This window comes from Cyprinus carpio, chromosome B16, assembly GCF_018340385.1.
Source record: "Cyprinus carpio isolate SPL01 chromosome B16, ASM1834038v1, whole genome shotgun sequence".
Taxonomy (NCBI): domain Eukaryota; kingdom Metazoa; phylum Chordata; class Actinopteri; order Cypriniformes; family Cyprinidae; genus Cyprinus; species Cyprinus carpio.
In genome coordinates, this window is record NC_056612.1 from 22,851,158 (window position 1) to 22,875,358 (window position 24,201).

Genomic DNA, 24,201 nt, shown 5'->3' on the forward strand with positions numbered 1-24,201 from the left:
AAAAAAAAATAAAAAATCAACGAGGTCTTATAAAATAAGACATCCACAAATCTCTAAAGAACACACCAGTCACAAAACACACGAGACGTGTAGTACATTAACATTTCTTTTATTAAATCATCATAAGGCCGCTGAGTATTGTGCAGACTTCTTAAAGAGAAACAAATGCCCTGTGTTCAGAGCACTGCCCACTGAAGAACTCCAGATTTGCCCGATAAGGCACATTTAGACAGATCGGATCCATCACCCCACCTGAGTAGTGTGTAGACTGTCATCTGTACATATCAAACTATATCATTCATGGCTGAACAACAGAGTTTTCTAAGTACCTTCTATCATGGTATTGTGAATAATTATCAAATATAAATTCTCAAAGTGAAGAATAAAGATCTCGAGTCACCCCTTACATCCTAAAATAACTCAAATCAAAAGTGTTTAGTCATTACACTCAGGTGATAATCAATATGAGTCAACAGACTTGTGTAATGGACAGATTTAATTAACCTGACCATTAACGACCACATTAAACTTTCATAATTCAGAAAAAAAAGACTACTACTGTTAAGGAAAAAGAAAATAAAACATGCTAGCTTAAAAAATCATGAATTTTTTGGTATCTCTGCCTCAATGACATCCGATGACTTCCTTCAATGACCCAACACCATTTTTTTAAATGATCCATCACAAGCTCCCAACAGCATACAAACTAGTAAAGAGGAGAGTGACACCTGCACCTTTCACATTCACACAGAGAACAGCAGCATTCGAAAAACAACGTATCATCTATTTCTCTTAGTATCACAAATGTGTATCCACACATGCACAGTTCTGTCAGAAGCATTCGCGTATCTGGTGTGGACTGTCAGAGAGTCACTAAGGGACTGAACTATGTAGAAGACGTTTAGAGGTTAGACAGGAACCAGGCATGGCAAACAAGGTTAACATTACCCAGTTGAGGCCTTGATTCAATCTAAATTTCAGCACTGATACTTCTCCAAATTCACAAGTTTTGCATTTTTAAATATGACATGTCTGAAACATACCAAAACAATTTCTTTTGTCATCTGTGTCAGTCACCAACCATAAGCAAAATTGTTCGTAACCATTCCAATGTAAATTGTTGCAATGAATGGAACTGTTTTATGATTATTAGCACACACAATTATGCAAGAATGATTTTACAAATATTAACGCATTTGACTGGATGCAACAATTTTCTTAAGAACGGATTATGAACCGTAGTGCATTAATTTATTGCAGCAGTTTCTATTTAGAATTATTTCAATTCATTACAGCAATATATGAAAGAATGGTTTTACAAATATTAGCACGTTCAACTGAAAGCAACAACTTACATAAAAATGTTTATGGATGTTAGCCCATTCAATGCAAGAATGGTTTGTGAGCATTAGCGCATTTAATTTAATGCAGCACCGTACACAATAATGGTTTACAACTGATTGCACATTTGATTCATTAATTCCAATTTACACAAGAACAAATTCACAAATATTGGATCATTCAATTCAAATTTAACAATTTATCTAAAAATGGTTTTACGAATCTTATCGCAATCCACCGCAACAATTTTATCTAAAAATGGTTTTACGAATGTTAGCATTTAATTATACTTCATGCAACAATTTACATAAGAATGGTTTTACAAATGTTAGCGCATTTGATTCAAAGCAAACATGTAAAAATGGTTTCACAAACGTTAGCATATTTGAATCAAAGCAACAAAGTATGTAAAAATTATTTTACAGATGTTCTTAGAGCATTTAATTCAATAGGGCAATTTACTTAAAAATGTTTTTACGAACAATTTACGCTTGTGTTTTAATGAGGTTGAAGTTCTTTTAAAAAGGTTTCCGTTAACAAGGTGTATTTTTAGGCAATCTTCTTTTTGAATAAACAAATGTTGGACTCAAAATGGGAATATGGGACAAAGACTTCTCACGAAGCCAAACAAATGGACACAACAAGATGCGCTGTTCACTAACGTGGCATCCACCAAAAGGAGATGTAGCTACATTCAACAAGCCTATTGCTAATCCAAAGCAAACCGCACATAACCAGCCAATCATAAAAAAATAAACAAACAGAAAAATCATGCAGATAAAATACAATGTGTGGAGTGATTCATTGAAATAAGAGGCAACACGTTGATTATAAAAGCCAACGTTATTACTAAGACAACCAAAGACAATTCGGGAATAAAAAAGAAAAAAAAAAGAAAAAATGAGAACATCTGTATATGTAAAGTGGTTATTACTACCAAAATGGCCGGTTCTGACTGAAATACTTGAACTGGAAGATTTATAAAATATCAATCCACCTGCCTGTATAACAATACGAGTACATACAGTACATCAAAAGTACTAATTTACCGAACAGGAAATGCACCAAACTCACAGAGTAGTGCAGCAAACAATGTTGCTTATGTAGTACATCGGCCTGCTTCACTGTTTCCATCACGTGGCAAAAAAATGAATTTTACCCCTCCCTAAGACTCTGCCTCTCCCAGTGCGACACATCAAACACAGGCGACTGAAGCTATGCTTCAGTCATCATGAAAGAAATGTAAGGAGAGAGCGCAGCTTGATTCTAAGGCAACATAGGTTTTTAAATGGATAGATGAAGAGTCTGTCTGTCAGGAAGCACATCCTTCCAGAAGAGTGGCCTGTCACGGAGTCTGCAAAGTGGTCAGTGTGTGGACCAGCTGATGAAGTTTCTGCAGCATCCTGACTGATAAAGTGAACCAGTGAGCACAGGATCAGAATGTTTAACTTTGGAGAAAAAGAGAGGGAGAAAGGACAGAGAATCATGGGACCACTAGATGGCACAGCTGTTACAGAGGAAACAGAAGGTGTGTGGTGCAGTAAAGGCATGATGTCCCTTGAATTCACTGGCCATGTGCATGTGGGTGAAGTGGTCTGCAGGCAGTGAGGCACTGACATTAAGAATTGTGCCTCTGGGATCCACAAGAATGCTGGGAGTCAACTATGAAGCAGGCTTTTTTTTGGTCGGGTGCAGCCCTGCCTCAGTGCCAATGTTGACCGTGATGTTGGTGTAAAGCGGCTGGTAATCCCGGGATACGATCTCATACTCCACCGTATTCATGCCATCTTCTTTCCATGTATGCCGGGTCTTAGCCAACATGTTAAACCTGGATGAGAGGAAACAGCTTGAACGGAGGAAGTACTAGGAGATGATGTCATCATATTAAAGAAAAAAAATCCTATTTAATAGTTAAGGAAATTGGGGATTTCTCATTAGGACAAAAGGTTTCCAAATGCTGATTTTTCAACAGAAAGCTGCTTGGTTTGAAAGCGATTTATCAGATGGTCATAAGGCAATTGTACCTTTTGGGATTCACTTCATTGCCTTTGTCATGCTTGTGTTTGATCATCTTATATCGGCCCACTTTTAGAGATGGACGACTGATCAGCATTCCTCCGAGTGAGACCCTGAGAAGATGAAGAAATTTAGACAGTGTGGCAAAAAAAATTGTACGGAGACACTCAGGATAGGAAATTCGAGAAACTGGTTCCAATTCAATTAATGAGTGAATTTATTTCTATTAGACACACCTTACAGGAAGCTGCATTGTAATTTGAATCAGAATTGCAACAGAAGGAATTTACTGAATTTTATACAACAAAATTTAGCACGTGCATTCTGGGAAATGGGGCGTTCTTTCACTCTGGTCCACAAAAGTTAATTTAGTAAATATGATCAAATGCACTTCCATCCAAAAGTTTGTTGTCAGTAAGAATTCTTTCTTTTCTCTTTTTTTTTTTTTTTCTTTTTTTAATTAATACTTTTATTTAGCAAGGACGCATAAAATTGCTGAAAAGTGAAGGTAAAGACATTCATATCCCAGTTTCCACAAAAATTAAGCAGCACAACTGTGATTTCTGAAGGATCATGTGACTCTGAAGACTTGAGTTATGATTCAGAAAATTCAGCTTTGCCATTATCGAATAAATTAAATTAAATAAATGATGAGTTTTGATGAGCAATAAAGACTTAGGATAAAAAAGAATCTTGCAGATATATACACATTCAAAGTATATATAAGCTAAATTCTATTAGTGTCATTAAAAACAAGCTTTTTAAACTTTGTCATCATTTTAAGTCTGTTTTGACAAACTTTGCTTTCCAAGTTAATTATACATTTACTAAAATTTCTATGGATTTCAATTAATTTTATATGGACAGAATAACTATACATTACATTTAATATATTTCATATATTTGATCCTTTGCATGTGGCCAAGCTTGTGAGCCATGACTCAACTATCCACCTCTATAAAGCAGACGGGAACACACTGTCAGATGTGGACTCTCTAGCTTTGAACTAGAGAAGCTGGAAAAGACAGGTGGTTCATATCCAGCTGCGTCACAAAGACAGATCTCCTCCCACACAGACCCTCCAATTAATGCGCACACACACAAAATCATCTATGCACACACTCAATCCCTCAAAACAAATAAATCCAAGATCCACCCCTGCTCACTCACCGGACACCGATGTCATCATCCTCACCACCCCAGCCCCAGTAATTGTTTGGGAAACCATTCATCTTGAGGTACTGAACAGGGGTCAGAGCCGACACTCCTCCAAAATACATCTTATAAGGCAACCTGAGTGATAACCAGAAGGAGAAATGCACAACAATATAAAACGTCAAGCTTTTAGTCACTTCATTTACATATTGCATTTTGTTTTATGAGTGTTTATTCGACTATAAACATTTTATTGTTACATGAGTTTATTTTTATTACAGATTTCGCCCTTTTGTTGTTTAAAAATTACAGTAAAAAAATCTTTCTTGGAAGCTTCTTATGCCATCATTCATTTTTGCTATTAATCCATTAAAATATTATTTAATTTTTAGTGTAGACAAAATGGAGCTTACAAATATTTTTTCCCCACAAATGTTTACATGGACTGTAAATTGATCTGATAGTCAGTCATGTATATTTGCATAATCTGTGTGCAGGTGTGAAATGCAGACATGAAGTCAAATGAAATGCAGCTGGAGAGCGTGAAGAACACTGACTTGTAGCCAAATTTGTCCATGGCAATGGCAGCGTGCTTGGGATGAGTGTCGCAGACATAGGTGTTGCGGTCATCCTCTGGAATAAGGTCCACATCATGAAAGAAGAGGCAGTCCCAGTCCTCGTCCCTCATGGCTTCACGAAATCCCACGTTCATCAGCTTTGCACGGTTAAAGGTGTAATTACCAGCCTACACACACAGACCGCTATTATTATTGAACAATTCATAATGGCAAGAACTGAGCGTACTGATTTAAGCTATTATTAAGTGTCTGTAAAAAACAAATGAGTCCATATAAATCCAGTTACACAAATACTGAAAAAACAAAGCATACAAATGCAGCTGTGCAGGCTGTATATGCATTTAAACTCATAAAAATGGGCTGAATCTATAACATTCAGGATTTTCAGAGAGCAGATTAATAAGGATTACAGTCTAATCCTTGGCCTATTGACGAGAAGCGGGAATATCAAAATCAGGAACATAAGCAAGAAGCATTTTGTAGAACAGCATTTGTGTGAAAAATTTTAAAAAATTATTGAAATTGTTATTTCAATATTATTGACATTCCATTGTAGTTTTTGTTAATATTTAGTTTTTTTTTTCTTTTGATATTTTATGTTTTAATTTTCATTTTGCTTAAAGTTTTAGTAGTTTAGTTGTTTTTATTAGTTTTTGTTTATTTCAGTTTTAGCTTTAGTTATTTTAGTAAATCAAATGAAACTAAATTAAAATAAAAAACGTTTTCGGATTTGTTTTACACAATCTAGTTAACTTTACTTTTGATCAATTTAATGAATCCTTGGCGGATAACAGTATAATAATGTTTAATAATTTTTATTGAACTATAACAACATCATAAAAACTATAACCAAATAAAAGTAGGATTTCAATCTCACCGAGTTTAACAATTCAGCAAAAACAAATCTGAGCAAAAACAAAGCAACTCAAAACTCTGCAGAAATTTCATGCCGTACATCTATAATCCTACATAAAACTGTATTAACCCAGGAAACCAACAATAATAAAACCAGACAATATAGCCCAGGAAAACAGATCTGAATCTGGCACACTGTTGTATTAGGATCATTTTTCTTCACTAAAATGAGAGACCAGCTGGAGGGGAGAGCAAACGATGACCAGCGATTGACCTGTCAGAGCGAGATGTACAGGTTTGCATCTAGATCGACAGCTATAACAGGATAAAGTGATTACAACTGGCTCTGACAGGAAACAGCAGGAGGCACAGTTTAGTTGTACTATAACAGCGCTGCATATTTAATATGTAACCAAGCAACAAATACATCTTTGTACAACATGAAACTGTGAGAGCACGGTCTAAAATTAACACTCACAAGGTGCCAATTGAGAATGAAACTTGCTTTGGCAACCAAATAAAATAGATATAATGTATGGATTAATCTAGGGTTTAATGTAAGAATGATAGTCTGACCTTTATTGAAACGAGCGAATCAAATGACAGAAATACAAACCTTCTACGAAAAACATGTGATTTCCCATTTTTCTTGGAAAATGTACTTATAGCAGCTTAACTAGAAGGTGTCTTTTTTTTTTTTTTCATTGTCATCTCTACTATAAGTGGCAAAATTATTATGAAGACCAAACTTGTAATATTTGCTGTCATTTCACTGTGAGACCGTCTACTTGGAGTCAAAATGCAATTCCTTGACCAGCGAGAAATATTTATAAACTGTACATATTTTTTCAGTGAAACAAAAAGATTTAAGTTGAAGTGATTTCTGAATCACCAAATTAAATCACAACAATAACAGGCTGTAGACGCACCTGGTGAATGATATAGATGCCATAGTTGAGCTGCTGACGCTGTAGGAAGGGATGCAGATAGTAGAGGAGGAACTTGAGGTGTTGCTCCCTATTTCTGTGGGGAATGATAATTGCAGTGCGATGGCGAGCCTCACAGTTTGGCGGCCTATAGCGCCCTCCACGGACAACAAGTGGATTCTTCCTCTCCACCTCGGCAAACGTAAGCCCAGAGGGGAATGTGACATGAATTGGTCCACCTGAATATAAGAAAAGAGTGTGAACAGGAATATTTGCTGGATGAGGTTAAAGCATTTGACTTTGATTTAGAAAAGCCTAAAAACTCTCAAAAGAGGAAACATTATAGGTGATTCACACATATTTATTTTGAACCAAAGGCTATCGAACTGCAAAGTGGTTTCATTAGTGCTGGCATGACTGGACTGTATATTTTTGCAGAAACTATTATGGTTTATAGAAGAAAGTATTTATAGCCTCTCATTTTGGTTTTTAATCTAATTTCAGTATCTTTCTAATACAGTAATGGTGATGATGTACTGAAAAACATAGATTAGTTATCCCTGACTAAACCCAGATTTGATATGCTATCCATGACAAACCCTTTTAATTATTTACAGGGTTCCTATAGCTTTTGGTCACTGACTTTTTCAGCACATTTCCAGTATTTTTTGTGAGTGAGGGGAAGAACGCAGGAAACTGGAAGTCATAAAATATATAAAAAAAAGAATAATAATAATAATAACAAATTAATCAACTAATAATAAATAATAACTATATAATAATAATATATATATATATATATTATATATATATATATATATATATATATATATATATATATATATATATATATATATACCCACACACATACACATATTCATACACACACACACACACACACTACTTTTTTACTTTGTTTTCATTTTAAAAAAAAAATCTTAAAAGAAAGAACTCCCAGGTACTGTTTGTAATGGTTAACATACTGATATAATATTCCCAACAGTGAGAGGGATCAGAGATTTAATAACACACTTCTGAGCGAGCTATCAAACTCACCAATCAAAGGAGACTGCTTGGGGCAGTAGGGCATGTCATCTTTATGAAGAGCATGGCCCAAAAGGGAGAGGTTGGCATAAACATCCGTGTGGTTGTGTCCACCAATTGTGTGTCCCGACGTAGAATCCGTCTTACGGAATATCCGGAAAAAATATGACACTCTTTTCTGGTAGCCCTCTCTAGAGAGAAGAGCCATGACCACTAACTGGACGCCCAAGAACATGATTAGGTAGCGCCATTTGGACTGCAGCGTGTACATGGTGACAGAGCTGTTCAGTGGAAGCAGTGCCCCACGTTTGAGAGTCAGATGAACAGTCTTGGTGTGTTTAGGTTGGATAAGTTTAAGGAACTGGACTCTACGATGGTCTCATTCCTCGTATCTCAGATACCACAAAGTTTTACTTGCATGCAAAGAGAAGAAACAAGTTAAACAGATATGAAAGGCTGGATATGTCAACAAATCAATTGTTTCAAGGATTGGCAGATGGATCAGATATGTGGAGTAGATGTAAACAGTTCGATGAAACACAAGGCACTTCAGATATGATGGATGAAAGGGCTAAGGAGAGGTATCATTTATTCTAACAGACGTTCAGGACTGCTGCAGGTTGAATTAGATTTGCTTTGCTCACTGGCAGTCTTTCAGCCTATTAATATACAACTCCAAATGGAAACTCCCAGTGGTCCTCTGGTGTTTTCATGATTCAGTGATCTACTGAGCTTCCATCAAGCTCCACCAAAGCCCTAGGATCTGGAAGGATGTGTCCACTGGCTGAAAGGAAACAGGTTTTATTCCCAGAAAGTTCTCAACAGCAACAGTCCTCTAAAAGTCTCATGGTCACTACAAAGTAAAGAGTGGGAGCCACAGAGGTCCAAGGTATTGTTTTGTAGTGTGTTGGTGTGAGATAGTGAGTATGGATATGCTTCTTGGATATGTAGGAGGGGGAAACAAAGAGGAGGGGGGGAGGGATGATATCCAACACCCCCAGCTATTGTCTCATTCTGTCCTCGTGCAGGGGGAGGGTCCAACACCCTGTCCAACGCCAGCTGGTCCAATGACAGGAGTCAGAGTCTGAAAACAAAGGAGGAGATGTGAGGAGTGACCCAGAACAGAGGCTTTGCAATATGTTTAGTTTGTTTATTTCCTTCCATATTCCATTCTGTATATAATAGTGCTGTCAAAACTAATCGCGATTAATCGCATTCTAAAGAAAAGCTTTTGTTTACATAATATATGTGTGTGTGCTGTGTATATTTATTATGTATATATAAATACACAAACATGTTTAAAAAAAAAGTGTAACGTTTTTATATTAAATATATTTACATAAATTATATAAATGATATGTATATAAATATATACACATGTAAATAGATGTAAATATTTTCATAATATATGCTGTATGTGTGTGTATTTATATATATAGGCTAAATAGTAAATATGCAATATGCACACATATATTATGTAAACAAAAACTTTTATTTTGGATGTGATTAATCGCGATTAATCATTTGACAGCACTAATATATATGGGCTGCACGATGAAAAGAAATCGCGATTAGACAGAAGCTGCAATTGTCATGTGTATCTTTTAGTGAAGCACGGTTCTGTGATCAGTAGTAAATCTCCATCCGAAGGCCAGAGGGCGCTTTTGCACTGAAACCCCAAATACGCCCGCAGAACAAATCCGTGCTGAATAAACAGAAGATTTAAATGCTTTCATTGATTCAACGTGACTAATAAACACATGACTACAGCAATATATGGTTTATCTGAGATCTTCTTATTATAATTTTCAATTATAATAATGAAATGCTAATCAACATTTATCACTGCTTAGAATACTATGAAATATGTTGATTGCCTTATTCTGTGTAAAAAGCCACATTATCTCACAGAAGGATTTATTTAAAAATACACGGCTGAAGTTATGAAGTGAGTTTGAAGTAAAAACATGTTATTAACTGTGGTATTTTTTTTTTTTTTACGTGCTTTCAGGTGGAGCAGCATTTACTACACAGAGCCGTAGTTCACCAAAAAGCTACACAAACAGCTGTCATTATCGCAAATGATTTCTTCGATTTCATAATCGTACGATTATATCGTAGCTTGTCAGAGAACTATGGCTCTGTGTAGTAAATGCTGCTCCATCTGAAAGCAGGTGATGGAGATTTACTACTAATCACAGAACCAGCTTTACTGACAAGATATTCATGACAACCGCATTTGATTAATCGTGCAGCCCTATATATAGACAACATACTAGGGGTTGCACGACTACTGATTTCTGCTAGTCGATTACTTATTTAAAAAATACTCGAGTTACTCGACTACTCGTGGTTCATGCTACTGTAAATGAATAGCCATTAAATAGTTTTTTATCAATAAACGTTTATTAATTAACTAATTAATTAATAGCCTAATGCAACAATTACATAACATACGTTAACTGTCAAAACTTTATAATTATGACATTACATATTTTAATCTTCATGTAACCAGTATTTGTATCTGTAACAAATTATTAGTATCTGTTTTCGGATAAAACCAGGTGTCGTACAGTTACTTAAGACCGTTATGACTATCTTTTTTTCCCGTAGTTATCACTGAACAAACATGCTGCGTTAAAGTAAAATAATTATTCATTTTTCTAAAAAATAAATTAATCATATAAGCAGAGATGTCACGACAGACATTTAGTGATCATTTGAACACGACTGAATGAACTCAAGGCGCACATTTTCATTACGCAGAATTCTCTAAGCGAGTCTTTTTAAACTTACTAAACAAATGTGCGTGGGCCACGCAAACCAGCAAAAGATAAAGAAGCAAACATAGAAAATCTATCTGCATCTAAGCTGATTATTAGCCTACTTTTAAGAGAGAGAACTGGTTTGGATTTTGAGAGACTGAGGCGCGCAAAGCGGCTGTTTGATTGGTGAGCGCGCTGTGTTATTCCATTCATTCATGTATCATGTATCGTAGCCTACGGTTTAAATCATTGCCTTTTAAATATATACAAATAATAGACCGTGTATGATGTATTATTAAAAGTGATAAGACTCTCGCCAAGCTCTGATTTCTAAGAGATGCACAGAGAGGCAACATCAATGCGGTGTTTGATTTGCGCTTTTTCGTTCATAAAGTTTATATTCATTCACTTCACACACTCATTATTGCGTGACTTTAGAGGCCTGTGTATAATATTGCGCTGATCCCCTGGCTCAGTTGTTATCTAGCAAACAGCAGAGTGTGACAGCCTCAGCCAAATATTTAGGCAGAATTATTCTTTATCCTCTATTCGTTTTTGAAGCCATTATCCGTGCCATTCCGAATAAGGTATTCGGCCTCGGGCACACCCCTAATTATTAAATTACATATTTTAATTTTACATGTAACATAGAGAAAGCGATAGAAAGTAACATCTACACGCAATATTATAATCCTATAATTTGCGTTGTAGGCAAACTGTGGTTAATGCACGCTCGAGTAGTCGATTGTTTCCGACAGCGCCGACTAGTGGTTAAAGTAGTCGATCACTCGACTACTCGACTAGTCTGTGTAACCCCTACAACATACACATAAATAAATTGATACTTTAATTCAGCAAGGATGCATTAAATTTACCAAAAATAACAGTAAATCAATTTTATGTTAAATAAAAAAAATTACATTTTAAAGTTAAATAATAAATATAATTTTAATATTGAAAAGTATGTATCACATTTTCCACAAAAATATCAAGAAGCACAACTGTTTTCAACACTGATAATATTAAAAATGTTTCTAATCACTAAATCAGCATATTAGAATGATTTCTGATGGACCATGTGAAAATTCAGGTTTTCCATTAAAGAAAAAAATGAAAAATATATTTAAATAATAGGAATTTTTTTTAATTAATGAATATTTCACAGTATGCCAATATTTTTTATCAAATAAATGCAGCTTTGATGAATATAAATCTGTTCTTTCAAAAACATAAATCTTACTGGCCCAAAAGTTTTGAACAGTACATTATAAAATACATAAAGAAAGAAAGATATTATTATTATTATTATTATTATTATTATTATTATTATTATTATTATTATTATTAAAAGAAAAAACACTTTGGCCAGTAAATTTCCTCAACTCATTTGCCAATTGCAGGTGTGGCAAAAAGTTTGGACCCTATGTACAACCCTTGGTGAGCAAACACTACCAGCTTGTGTCACTCCCCCTTCCATTCCTCTAAAATGTGTCCAGATGAATAAAGCCTGCACTTGGTTCCAACATGGCTGACTTCCCAGACACAGGCCTTGTCCAAGGGGAAGGAGGCAAATACCCTCAGCGGGAAGGCAGGAACTCTGTAAGATCGGTCCTGAAAGACACATCGCCCCTGCTGGGAATTCTGTCCCACCACCACAAGGATCACTCGCTAGAAAAAGTGACCTGGGGCTTCAAACAAGCTTCATTTAATCTGCCTGTCACACTCTGGTGGATCTGTGCTTACAAATCAATTACAGCTCATTAAAACTACCACTCACAGGCCAGTAATCCTAATCTGGGGAATAGCGCAGGGATTGGTGGATTGGCATGAACAGAAGATGAGGCGACGAGTGAGGAGAAGCGTCATCTCTTATTAATCTCATTTTCAGCCGATCCTTCTGACAAATCACAGAGAGGAGGCCAAAAAGAGAGGCGTCAAGGGAAAAGCTGGCGGAGATGCTTTAAAGACATCTTTCCACTTTCTCTTAAATGAGGTCAGAAAGCATGAGGCTTGGCTTTGTGCTGACTAACATGCACATTCTGTCTCAACCCATTAGGATGGACATTAAAAGTTTTTCTTTTCCTCTACTTTCTACTTCATATCTATGTACTACATGTGCAAAATTTTGATTACCACAGACAATCACTTCTAAAAATGGATCAGGATGGTGAAATATTTTTGACCGTCAGCACAATACACTCTCCAAGTGTTTCCAAATTTTTCTTTTTTAAAAGAGAAGTTACATCTTTGTGTGTCTCTTAGAAATAGGCCTACATCCAATCTGGGTCAGGAGAACCTGAAACTAACCTTTGTGTCTGTAACTACACATTGACAAAAGGATGGTCAGGAATGACATCGATATGATCTCAAGACATACGAGTATACAAAACTAAAATAAAGTAATGATAATTTTCAGTTTAGGATGTCAGATCACTATATTTACACAGTAACTGCTGAATCATTTAGTGAAGGATTCATTATAATAATTCAAACTGCTGTTTTTTGATCAGCTTCATCTACCCACCTTATTTTTCAACATGGAAGTAAGCCGTTTTCTTCCGGTTCATTAAATTTACTTAAAGTCTGCTCTTACAGTAGAAATAAGGTGGATAAATTTATTATTAGAATTCCATAGCAGAGACAGTAAACATCATATTCAATTTAGTCTGAAACTTGCAAACAACTAAAGTAAAAGTAAAATAGGATTTCAAGGCACTGGATGTTCTGCAAAACACATTTCAAATTCAATTATAAAATGCAGCACAAGTCAGCATTTTTATCTGTAGTAAATGACAGTACGCCAGATGTGGTAAATACACACTGAACTGAAAAATAACAAGAATGTTGCTTTAAAAGTGATGCTTTATCAAAATCACCATATTTGATCCATGTAAGTCCCTATATTTGAACTCAACTCAAATCTGATTATCTCTGTTGCACTAATCAACCAAAATATTAATTGAAAAATCTATTGTAGAGGCACTCAAGATCAAAAAGCCTTCTGGCAAGGGACACTAATGCTAAGTCAAGCGTAGCAGGTCTGTGGCCACTGGACTGGAACAAAGTAGTCTTACTGACCCACATGAAGACAAGAGGAAGCAACCAATATTAAGATAGGACAGAGATGGAATGAGAATATTGTGTCCTTTTCTTGCCTTGCCAGTGCACATGTCCCCACCCCACCCCTGTCCCCCTTGCACTTTGGATTCAAAGGGACAGCACTGGCATGACTGTCTTCTTCCTTTCACTCTCCTTCCTCACATGGCAGCAAGCGTGCATCTATATGCATAGGGTTACAATTGGCACAATGTATTGTGCCTGAGGCCTTATTTTTATGTGCATACACTACATAGCCCACTGACAAACTGAGAAGAATGGGACATGAATGGGTAAATATAAAGTGCATTGACATAAATATACAGAGAGATCTTTCCTGCTGCGATGCCTGTGGTGACTCGTGTGGCTTTGCTCAGCAGTGCAGCAGAGAGAGAAGTGAGAAACTGCATGACACTTACATGAGGCACCAACAGTCTGGCTCAACTGAATAATGAGATTGCATCTGCGCTAGCATCTAATGTCTCCATGGAGAGTGGAAAACTGTGTCAGAAAGGCCAGTGAAGTCCACTTCACTCAAATACCTTTTAGATTGTTAAACAAGATGATTCTTTGTGTAACAATTGAAAAATTGGCCATTTTAAGACGGATAACTGTGCTTGTTTGGCTAATTGACAGAAGTGGTCATTCTGCTTAGTGCCTATTGTAAACTCAAACAGAACTGGCAAATGGAAAGTGCACGTGTTATTCATATATTTGAATATGAATGAATATTGAGTAAATAAATATTGTACAAAATATGTTCATATAAGCTTATAGCAAATAAAATATACAGTGCCTTGCGAAAGTATTCATACCCCTCCATTTTGTTCACATTTTGTTATGTTGCAGCCTTATGTTAAATTGCTTTAAATTACTTTTTTTCCCCACATCATTCTACACTCCATACAGCATAATGGCAAAACAAAAAACAGGCTTTTAACATCTTTGCAAATTTATTAAAAATAAAAAAAAACTTAAATGATTCCATTGCATAAGTATTCAAATATCCGGGACAGTTGAAATTTAGCTCAGGAGCATTCATATTGCTTGAAAATGTTACTACACTTCAAGTGAAGTTCACCTGTGGCAAATTCAATTGAATGGGTATGATTTGAAAAGGCGCAAATTAGTTAATAGAAGGTCTGACAGCTGAAAATGCATATCAGATGAAACCAAGCCCTGAGGTCAAAAGATCTACCTGTAAAGCTCAGAAACAGGATTGCATCAAACCTTAGATCTGGAGAAGATTTCAGAAAAATTCTGCTGCATTGGAGGTTCACAGAATCACGTAGCCTCCATTATCCATAATGGAAGACATTTAGAACAACTCGAACTCTTCCTAGAGCTGGCCTCCTGGCCAAACTGAGCAACTGATGGAGAAGGCCCTTGGTTAGACTGGTGACCAAAAACCTGATGGTCACTCTAATTGAGCTCCATGATCATATATGCAAATGGAAGAAACCTAGAGAAGGACAAACATCACTGCAACACTCCACCAATCTGGGCTTTATGTTGGTGTGGCCAGACTCAATCCTCTCCTCATTGAAGACACACGAAAACACACTTGGAATTTGCAAAAAAGCACCTAAAGGACCCTCAGACTTTGAGAAACAAGATTTTCTGGTCTGATGAACCTCAATTCCAAGAATAATGTTTGAAGGAAACCAGCTCTACTCATCACCTGCAGAATACCTTCCCAAAAGTAAAGTGTGGGCAAGCTAATGCTGTGGGGCTGTATTTCAGTGGCAGGGACTAAAGCACTCATCAGAGTAGAAGAAAAGCTTTTTTTTTTCTAAAGAATTTATGAAGTTGTGACAATTCTGTTTTTGCTTTGTCATTATGGTGTATGGAGTGTAGACTGATGTGGAAAAAAAATTAATAAGCAGTTGTGCAACATAAAACGTGAAATAAATGAAGGGGTATGAATACTTTCACTAGGCACTGTATATGCTTTGTAATGGTCGCCACTACCCTGCTGTCTAGATCATACAAGTACTGATCAGTAGATTTTATTACAATTTCAGTAAAGATTAGGTAACAATCACAACAAGCTTATGGTTAATTGTTTATACATATAAATGTGTTAAAAATACAGGAAAATTTCTTATTTTTGAGCATCTGTTAAGGAACATTCCCAGACAATTACTAAGCAACATCCTGATCTACAAGTATTAAAAGACAGCAAGTATAAGAGAAAGGAAGAGAGAATAAAAGTTGAGAGGCTTCAAACGGTTAGAATTCTTAGCCAAGTCAGCAAGACAAATAAAAAGTTGGCTGGAGCTGCAGAGCATCTGGATTCCATGTGTTATATTATGAGACCAGTTGAAGAATAAAGGAGTCTGAGAAGAGGGTTGGATTCCCTGGATCCTACAGCCTGCTGTCAATCAAATCTTAAGAGAAAACAATCCCTCATTCTCTAGCTTCACTGTCACACAAGGTCAACAGTCAATCTATCAGCCAATTCACCAACATCTGTCCATGTACAGCAAAGCATGTCCCTCTAAAGCCTACAAGATCACTCAAATACACACCATCTGTACAGTAAGCCACAGAGCGTACAAAACCGTGCTTTCCAGAGGCTTTGTGCAATGCAAGTATGTGGCTTCACAATGCCTAAATGGCAGAACTTTACAAACACGTTTACAAAGGCAGACTATGTAATAGAGGATGCTGTGAATGGCCATTCTGGACAGAACAACCCTCTACACTGAGAGTAAAGCACTCGCATATGCGATTAAATCTTCACTCTAGGCAACTAAATGATATCTAATATTATCTAATCGCTAATAAATTCTCAGATTTTACTTGCCAGTGTGTGAGTTGGAGGCTAAGTATAAGTTTAGCCCAGATATATTTTCACTTGCCGAACACACTGACTGAGCGCTTCAGTTTTACTCACCCTCAAGCGATCTGTGCTTTTTTCAGTTCATCTCAATGGATGCGCAGCGCACCTGTGTTTGACGTACCGTAACTCTAGTGTAATGGCACACGACTCGCCGTCGCTTTGGAGAGAGCAGAGAAAGTGAGAGAGTCTTATATACGTGCAGAATTGACACGCTACATGTAAACGATATTCTTTGTTGTATTTTCCTGTCAAAATAACGGAGTTCCTTTGAAATTTTTCAGCTTTTAAGAACTGCCGGGTTCTACGGTAGTGGGTGGAACTAATGCGCAAACGGCAATCTCATTGGCTAGTGCTCACCTATTATCGTCCCTGTTTTGAATTCAGCGAATCAGTTCGAGCAAACGCACATTAACCATTAAGCAGCACAACTGTTTTCAAGTGTAATAATAATAAGAAATGTTTACTGAGCACCAAATAAACAGATTTCTGAGGGATCACGTGACAGTGAAGACAGGAGTAATGGTTGCTAAAAATTCAGCTTTGCCATAACAGAAATAATATAAATTTTTTCAATATACATATACTGTTTTTACCATTCTTTTTTTTTATTTGTGCTGATTTGACATAATGTTACCTCAGACAATCATTCATCTACATCTGCAGATTTTGGAAATTTGCATCTTGATGCTTTCATCCAGGATGTCTAATGCAATATCCCACATTATTTTCATAAAGAGCACAGATGGAAATACCTGAAAACCAAATGTACATGGAATCAGGAAGACTTCCTGATCATATTCTAGATACAAACGTAAAAAAAAAAAAAAATTAGTAAAACATAAAATAAGATTTACAATGGCACAGCTGGGCAGAAATGGTTTTGCAATTTCACAGGTAAAAACAGGCCTGAGCTCAAAGTGCGTCAGAGCAGCTACAGGGAAAGAGGTCACACTTTAGGGACTATGGCCTTTGGTTTTTATCAGAACCTTCACTCGGTCAAATCCAGAGCATTTATATAACATCTCTGCACATAACCTGAAGGGAAAGTAAATGCTAAGCATGCGGAATATCCAGAAAGACTTGCTGCAACAAAAAATGGAATCTTGCTTAATTATACACAAACAACAAGAGAGTTGTTTATCTAAGCTATGGTTTCAAATGCATCAGAGAAAAAAAAATCAATATCCTCATCCGGGAGGGCATATAATAGTCAATGGCGATGCAGACAATCCTTTGTGATGCTAGAGGATTTAGTTTGTGCCCACAGCAACAGTACCAGGAAATATTTTCCCTCAGCTTTATTACTCAGCCTACTAAAGCGGTTTCTAAAGTCTCACATGAAACAATCAAACAGAATTCATCATAATGCATAAGTGAAAATGAAAAAAGTTCATTCACCACAAACTACTATGATCACCATTTGCTTTTTATCCAAAAACACTTCATCTTAATAGACAAGATGTTTAGTAAAAACACTGCATGTCAACAAGGCTGGATGAAAATTACCTAGTACACTAGGTTTTGAAATATTTGTTTCTAACTTTTTATACATATATTTTTTTACAGATTGTGACGATACTACTAAAACCTATATCTTGATTTTATGTTATTAAACTTTCTTTCCTGTGACAGGGCAGCCCCGGACAGAAAATACCAAAATTAATAACCAGGGGGGGAAAAAAAATACTATGCATCATGCACAACGTTTAATTATACTGCCTATTGTTTGTGGCTCACATCAAGTTCAAAACATTGATGCCTGCTTACAGGTCAGCCATTTTTCATTTCTAAGTCATGTCTGCTAAATGAATAAATGCAAACAAATGTAAATATATTTTAAACAAGTTCAAAATAAACCAGGACTCTTGTTTTAAAATGCCTATGTTTTATATTGCCGAGATAAAATATGCAATCTTACAACTACCTACAAAATAATACAATATAAACACCATTAAGTAAACATTGTCTAAATTCATTAACAGTAGACTGTAGACCATTTGAAATAAATGCAGGATATTCATTGATTGTGAACTGCTTTGAAACTGTGTTCTTTGTACAGCGCTCATATACTGTAGTGATTCCCGTTTTCAAACCCCAAATTTAAGACATCTTAAAATGATAATTAAGACATTTGTTATACCATTTCAGATATTTAAGACCTTAAATTTCATTAAAACTGAATTAAAATTTCATGAAACTTTTTCATAAGGGACTTTATTTGCATAAATGCTTCTAAATAACTTTGCACACGTCTACTTTTACTGACAAATGCGATCGAAACGCTCACACTGTCAAGCCCTGGGCCTGGGAAGGCAAAATGTTGGACACCGCCTTGATACAAAACATTCCGATGAGTCAGTAAACCTGTATCTCATAATCCAGTGATTGAACAGGCATCAGAGCACAGCTTCCATACTATGGTGACAGCAAGTACACAAAGCCAAACTCTTCTGGGGCTAACTAGTTGGAAAATGCATCTAGTTGGTTAATTCCCTTGTTACATAAAAACTGCTACTGACAGATGCCAAATATTAGTAAGAAAAGTCAGGAACATATTAAGTTCTTCAGAAAGAACCGCAAATATTTTTCAAACCCTAAAACCCTTACTATTTCTCAAAGTTAGAATGTTATAAGACCAGCAAACATTTTGCCTTCGACTCTGCTGCAATGCCACTGTATAGAGCAGAAATTATCCATTAACTCTCAACGGATATAATTTCTTTGACCTTGATGGTTTAAACTGAGACTGCGGACATAAAACCACATTTTCACTGACCCATTTTGTATTTCGCTGTTCCTACTTTGTGCCCTATACGCCACAAAGCTACAGGGAGAGCAAAACCCATAGAGTGAGCAGGACAAGATCTGTAACCAAGCGATAAGATCCTAGGGGACTAAAACTTCAACCCATAACAAAAAAAAAAAAAAAAAGGAGTCAGAGTCTCTCTAAGGAAAACAAAGCACAGCAATTTATTATCAGGAATAGCTGTGAAATAAGTAAAACAGGACTAGATGGAAGCACTTTCTTATCTAAATGCATTTAAGAACTAACCTGAAAGATGACTCTAAAAGGCTAATACAAAGAATTTTATTTTCCAAATGACCAAATCACACAGGGTTTAAAAAAATATTTCTGGTCCTTAAGCAGTTAATAAATCACCTACAAAGGATGACAAAAAGTCAAGGTTTCTTAAGCCTCCTTATCACACTATAAATTACTTCATCTTCAAAGGAAATTCAAAACCCTTCAAAGAAGTTTCTCTCTTCATGATGCCTTCCAAGAAGTGTTTAAATAGCCAAATTTGATCCATCCACTAAGAAATTTACCTAAACCGTTCTGCCAAAGGCAAACAACCAACCTATTATTTTCGCTAAAGGTTTGCACACTGCAAAATACAATGAATTTGCATGCCAAAAGGTGAAAATAAAGCCATCAGGGTGAACGGCCCAGAACACAGATGCTTGACATACACAAACAGATATTGTACAATAGGGATATGCCAGTATCAAATTTTCATGTTGGGATTAATTGCTTATGCTTTTATCACGGTATACGGTGTTAGTACGATGTTGCAATTTAGTTTAAAAAAAGTGTTGTCATAATACAGAATAAAATGTTTAATAACTTTTTTCTTATAACAAAAATAACTGAACATTTAAATACAATAAAGCAGTACAGATAAATGTATAAAGTCAAAAGTTTTACACAGATTAAAGTGCAAAAGAACTATAAAACCTATTAGATATCACTTTACAATAAGGCCTCATTAGTTAGCCTTAGTTAATGCATTAACATTCACAATGAGCAATAGCTACATTTGCTACAGAAGTTATTAATCGTTGTTAAAAAAATACAAGTCTTAGTTCATGTTAGCCCATTAAATAACACAGTTGCAACTTTCGATTAATGTGTTATTAAATACAGGAATAACTAAGATTAATGAATGATCAGAAGAATTCTTCATCGGCAGTTTGTTAACTAATGTTAAAGGTGCTGTATGTAAGTTTTCGACTCTACTAAAGCAAAAAAATACCATAATATGTTTGCAGATATTTAAGAAACATGCAAAGTTAACATACTTGTTTATCTGAAAAACAATGCAACAGTCAGTTATTCTCCTTTGAAAATGTGCTTTCCGGGCCAGAATGTCTGTAGTTGTTTTGGTTTGTGAAACCCGCCCACTGCCAGTTTAGCCCATCGTATGTGTCGTCAATCTGGCAACCTGCGTGTGCGTCGAGTATGAGGAGGCACATCGTGCACATTCATTACCGTGATATATCGCATTACCCAATACCAGGTGTTCTGATAAATAAAGCTACCTATCAGATTATGCTACCAACACTGTATTTATCCTACTGTAAGGGTAGGTTTAGGGTTGTTAATATAGCCTCACACCTTATTAATATCATGCTGGAAGCAAAATCTGATCGATAGATAGCACATTTCGCTATTGAATTATGCTACTATCTGTTTTAATGGAAGGTAGCGAGATCTGACAGGGTAGCGCAAATCGTCAGAACACCGGCACATATCTATTGTACAACGAAACTTCTTAATAGATATTAGGGGAAGGGTACACCTTTTTTTTCACTTTCAAATAATAAACACAAACCTCTCCAGCTTCAAGTACTACGATAACACGTCAATGTTCTTATCAGGTGATATAGGTGTTTATCCGACCTGAATTGCAGAACCTGTTTGTTTTACTTTAAGTTCGTTGACACTATGTTGGGCAATCTTAAGAAACTGAATACCAGTCTTACCTGATGAAAGAAACCAGTTCAAAAATACTATGCAAAATATTTACTAAGACTACTACTAAAAACACAATAATAATTCAATAAACACTGATATTTAAATCTTATTCTGTTAAAATAGACAATAATCAAAAGCTGCAAACTAAACGAAACAATTTATGTAAATATGCAAGCATGTAGTACAGGTATATTTATGCATTTCATATTTCACATATGCATAATGTGAATAAATGAATATAATTGTTTATAGTATCAGTATTTTTTTATTGTTTTATTTTTGCTGTTCTTTAGGTTTTGTTGTATGAGGCCAATCACTAAATGCCACAATTTGGTGATTTTCTAAAGAATAACACCCAACAAGCAACTAATGTATTCATAGGTAAAGTAACTTATTTAATGTATTTGGCAACACTTTAAAAAAGGTCCCATTAGTTAATGCATTAACTAACAATAAGCAGTGCATTTGCTACAGAATTTATTAATATATTTCTCAACATTAGTTAATAAAACTAGAACTATTCGTTGGTAGTTCATTTTAGCTCAGATCCATTAAAATAATAACTAAGATTGATGAATGCTTTAAAAACATTTTCATTGTTAGTTCATGTTAACGAACATACTTAACTAATGTTTACAAATGTAATCTTATGTAAAGTCTTACCGTGTAAGATTTATGTAGTCATGCAGATCAAGAGAGTCCCTATTCTAGGTAGCCTAATAATTTCACAATCCAAAACAAACTAAAATAACATGACGTTTAGTTTGAAAAACTACTTTGCATCAATAACAACAAAATAAATATTGGCAACTATAATATTTCAACGATGTCTTGTAGTGATGAAATGAAAATAAATGAAAATAAAATGAATGCACATTTGTCAAAAAAGCGAAAACGTCAATGAAGATGCATCATCAAGATAAACACAGACTGTGTGGCAGTGACGCGTTAGTTGAGTTTAACAGTCACAGCTGGAGATGATGACACACTATGACCGCTGAGGCTGATGCTGTAGGTGTCAATCTAGCGCCTCGAAAACGCAAAATAATCCGTTTCCCCATAAACATGGGGTTTGTTTTAGTCCTCAACTTGAGAGGAAACGATGCTGAGCCTTTAACGTTACGGTTAGCTACAGCCGGCTAGCACAACTGGGGCTCCTTACACACTCACTAACCCTCCGAAAGGTGGGGAAATTAAACTTCTGCAAAGGCCAAATGAGGGGGGAAAAATCTTAAAGTTAGACTTTAGAACTCACCTGAGGAATCTCGGACAGTTTGGTGGACTATTCCCTCAGATATTCCGTTACTCCTGGTTATTTATAAGACTTCGACGACTCCGACGGTTGTCCTGTCGGAGTTGAAAGCGCCCAGCATGCACAGGAAGTGATGTGCGCTCGCGCTGACGCTGCTATGCTGTGCTCTAGTGCGCGCACATTAGGGCTCTTCTCCTTATTGTGTATCAGCAGATACTGGGGGGTGGGGGGGGGGGGGTTTTTCGGGTGTTTCATTGCACAAGTTTCATTTCACAATTGCATAAATCTGTTTGTAAATCTATGTGTTAAGTGTCATAAACTTTGATTTAGGCTAGCTAACAAACTCCGTTTCAAATAAAATCTACTACTCATCCATAAACAATGCAAATTAATGCAAAAGAGCACTAGTTCAACCCACTGTAGTTCGCAACATTAAATTAGAAAATTGATATTTTAAACTTGGACGCATATATATTGTAATAATTAAAAAAAAATCTTTGTAAAAATTAATCATTAATATTATTAATCATATATAATAGCCTAATTCGTTAATTATAACATTGCTCCTCATTACTCAACGCTTATTTTAATTTAAAGTTCAGTCATGTCAGGCATGAAAGCCGCTTCATTGCCTCAAAATTGAGTTCGTCCTGTAAATCCTTTATGTTTTTCAACAAAACAAAATCTTTAAACTTCTGTTGTCAACTCAGGGTGATTGGTGGAAACATTTTTACATACTAGCAAACATATTAGTCTGTGACAAAATGACAGCAAATTAATATAGTGGACTTGAGAGCATCATCTGAACTATAGATAATCATTTATCTATACAATCATTTAAAGATCATTTAATATCATTCCTGTCAGTCAAAATAAGGTGCAAACAAAGTCAATGTCACAGTCGAAGTCCAAAACACATACTTATTATTTGGACATTAAGTGCAGGTAAGATCATAATCTAACCATACTCACTGGTAACTGATTAACTCTTGCCAGCTGATAAACTGATGAAAATGACAGCATACAATAAACAAAGCTGTGCAACAGGACTTAGCCTAAAGAACAGTTACTCCAAATAACTGGGTGAGATAATTATTTTTAAATTGCATTTACTAAAATACACCTGAATGCTAATTTAAGCTGTTTCATAAGTGATATTAAAGAGCAGAGTTTCGTAGTTAGGAGCATAGGAGGTGGCACAAGAGATAATCTTTCACAGATCTATCCTAAAACCATCCAGACCTGTTGAACCTGTTGTCTTTCAGACAAACCTGAATGTACAAGACAGCGGAGGGTCTATTAGTTTTACAGTTGGCAATCATATATGCTGAGACACAAGGTATATCACTGTGGACACTGTTAGGGGAACTGCAATGCACAACACTCAGAGGGTCTAGGCACATTTTATTTATTACCAAACTCCATCTTGTGGTAAAAGTCAGTAATACAAATGGAGACTGAAATGCTTGTGAATCAAAACAAGGAGAGTGAATGTCATCATCGTTTAATTGCATTCTCAGAAACATCAGGTGATTTATATTTATATGCAGTGCTGGGAAGTAACTAATTATA

General features: G+C 35.8%; 1 protein-coding gene across 2 annotated transcripts; it reads right to left on the reverse strand.

Moving 5' to 3' along the window:
• Window positions 1-93: 93 nt before the first annotated feature.
• LOC109106057 (beta-1,4-galactosyltransferase 3-like) lies at window positions 94-22,809 on the reverse strand. 2 transcript variants are annotated; one of them, XM_042741501.1, is made up of 8 exons: window positions 22,633-22,809; window positions 16,676-16,778; window positions 7,928-8,999; window positions 6,875-7,110; window positions 5,070-5,257; window positions 4,528-4,650; window positions 3,366-3,470; window positions 94-3,169 (listed from the first exon to the last, which is right to left on the reverse strand). In XM_042741501.1, the coding sequence occupies exons 3-8, from the start codon at window positions 8,184-8,186 to the stop codon at window positions 3,004-3,006; spliced, it is 1,077 nt and encodes a 358-aa protein (XP_042597435.1). In that variant the 5' UTR covers window positions 8,187-8,999; window positions 16,676-16,778; window positions 22,633-22,809; the 3' UTR covers window positions 94-3,003. The 2 variants fall into 2 exon arrangements, with proteins under 2 accessions (XP_042597435.1, XP_018974911.2); XM_019119366.2 differs by lacking the exon at window positions 16,676-16,778.
• Window positions 22,810-24,201: the final 1,392 nt, after the last annotated feature.

What these genes read in the sequence shown, in the direction of transcription:
- LOC109106057 (XM_019119366.2), bottom strand. Translation starts at nt 8,186, where the DNA reads ATGTACACGCTGCAGTCCAAATGGCGCTACCTAATCATGTTCTTGGGC. An exon ending in CAAGCAGTCTCCTTTGATTG is followed by an intron (nt 7,111 to 7,927) that starts GTGAGTTTGATA and finishes TCTTATATTCAG; the next exon opens with GTGGACCAATTCATGTCACA. An exon ending in AATGAAGTGAATCCCAAAAG is followed by an intron (nt 3,170 to 3,365) that starts GTACAATTGCCT and finishes CCTCTCATCCAG; the next exon opens with GTTTAACATGTTGGCTAAGA.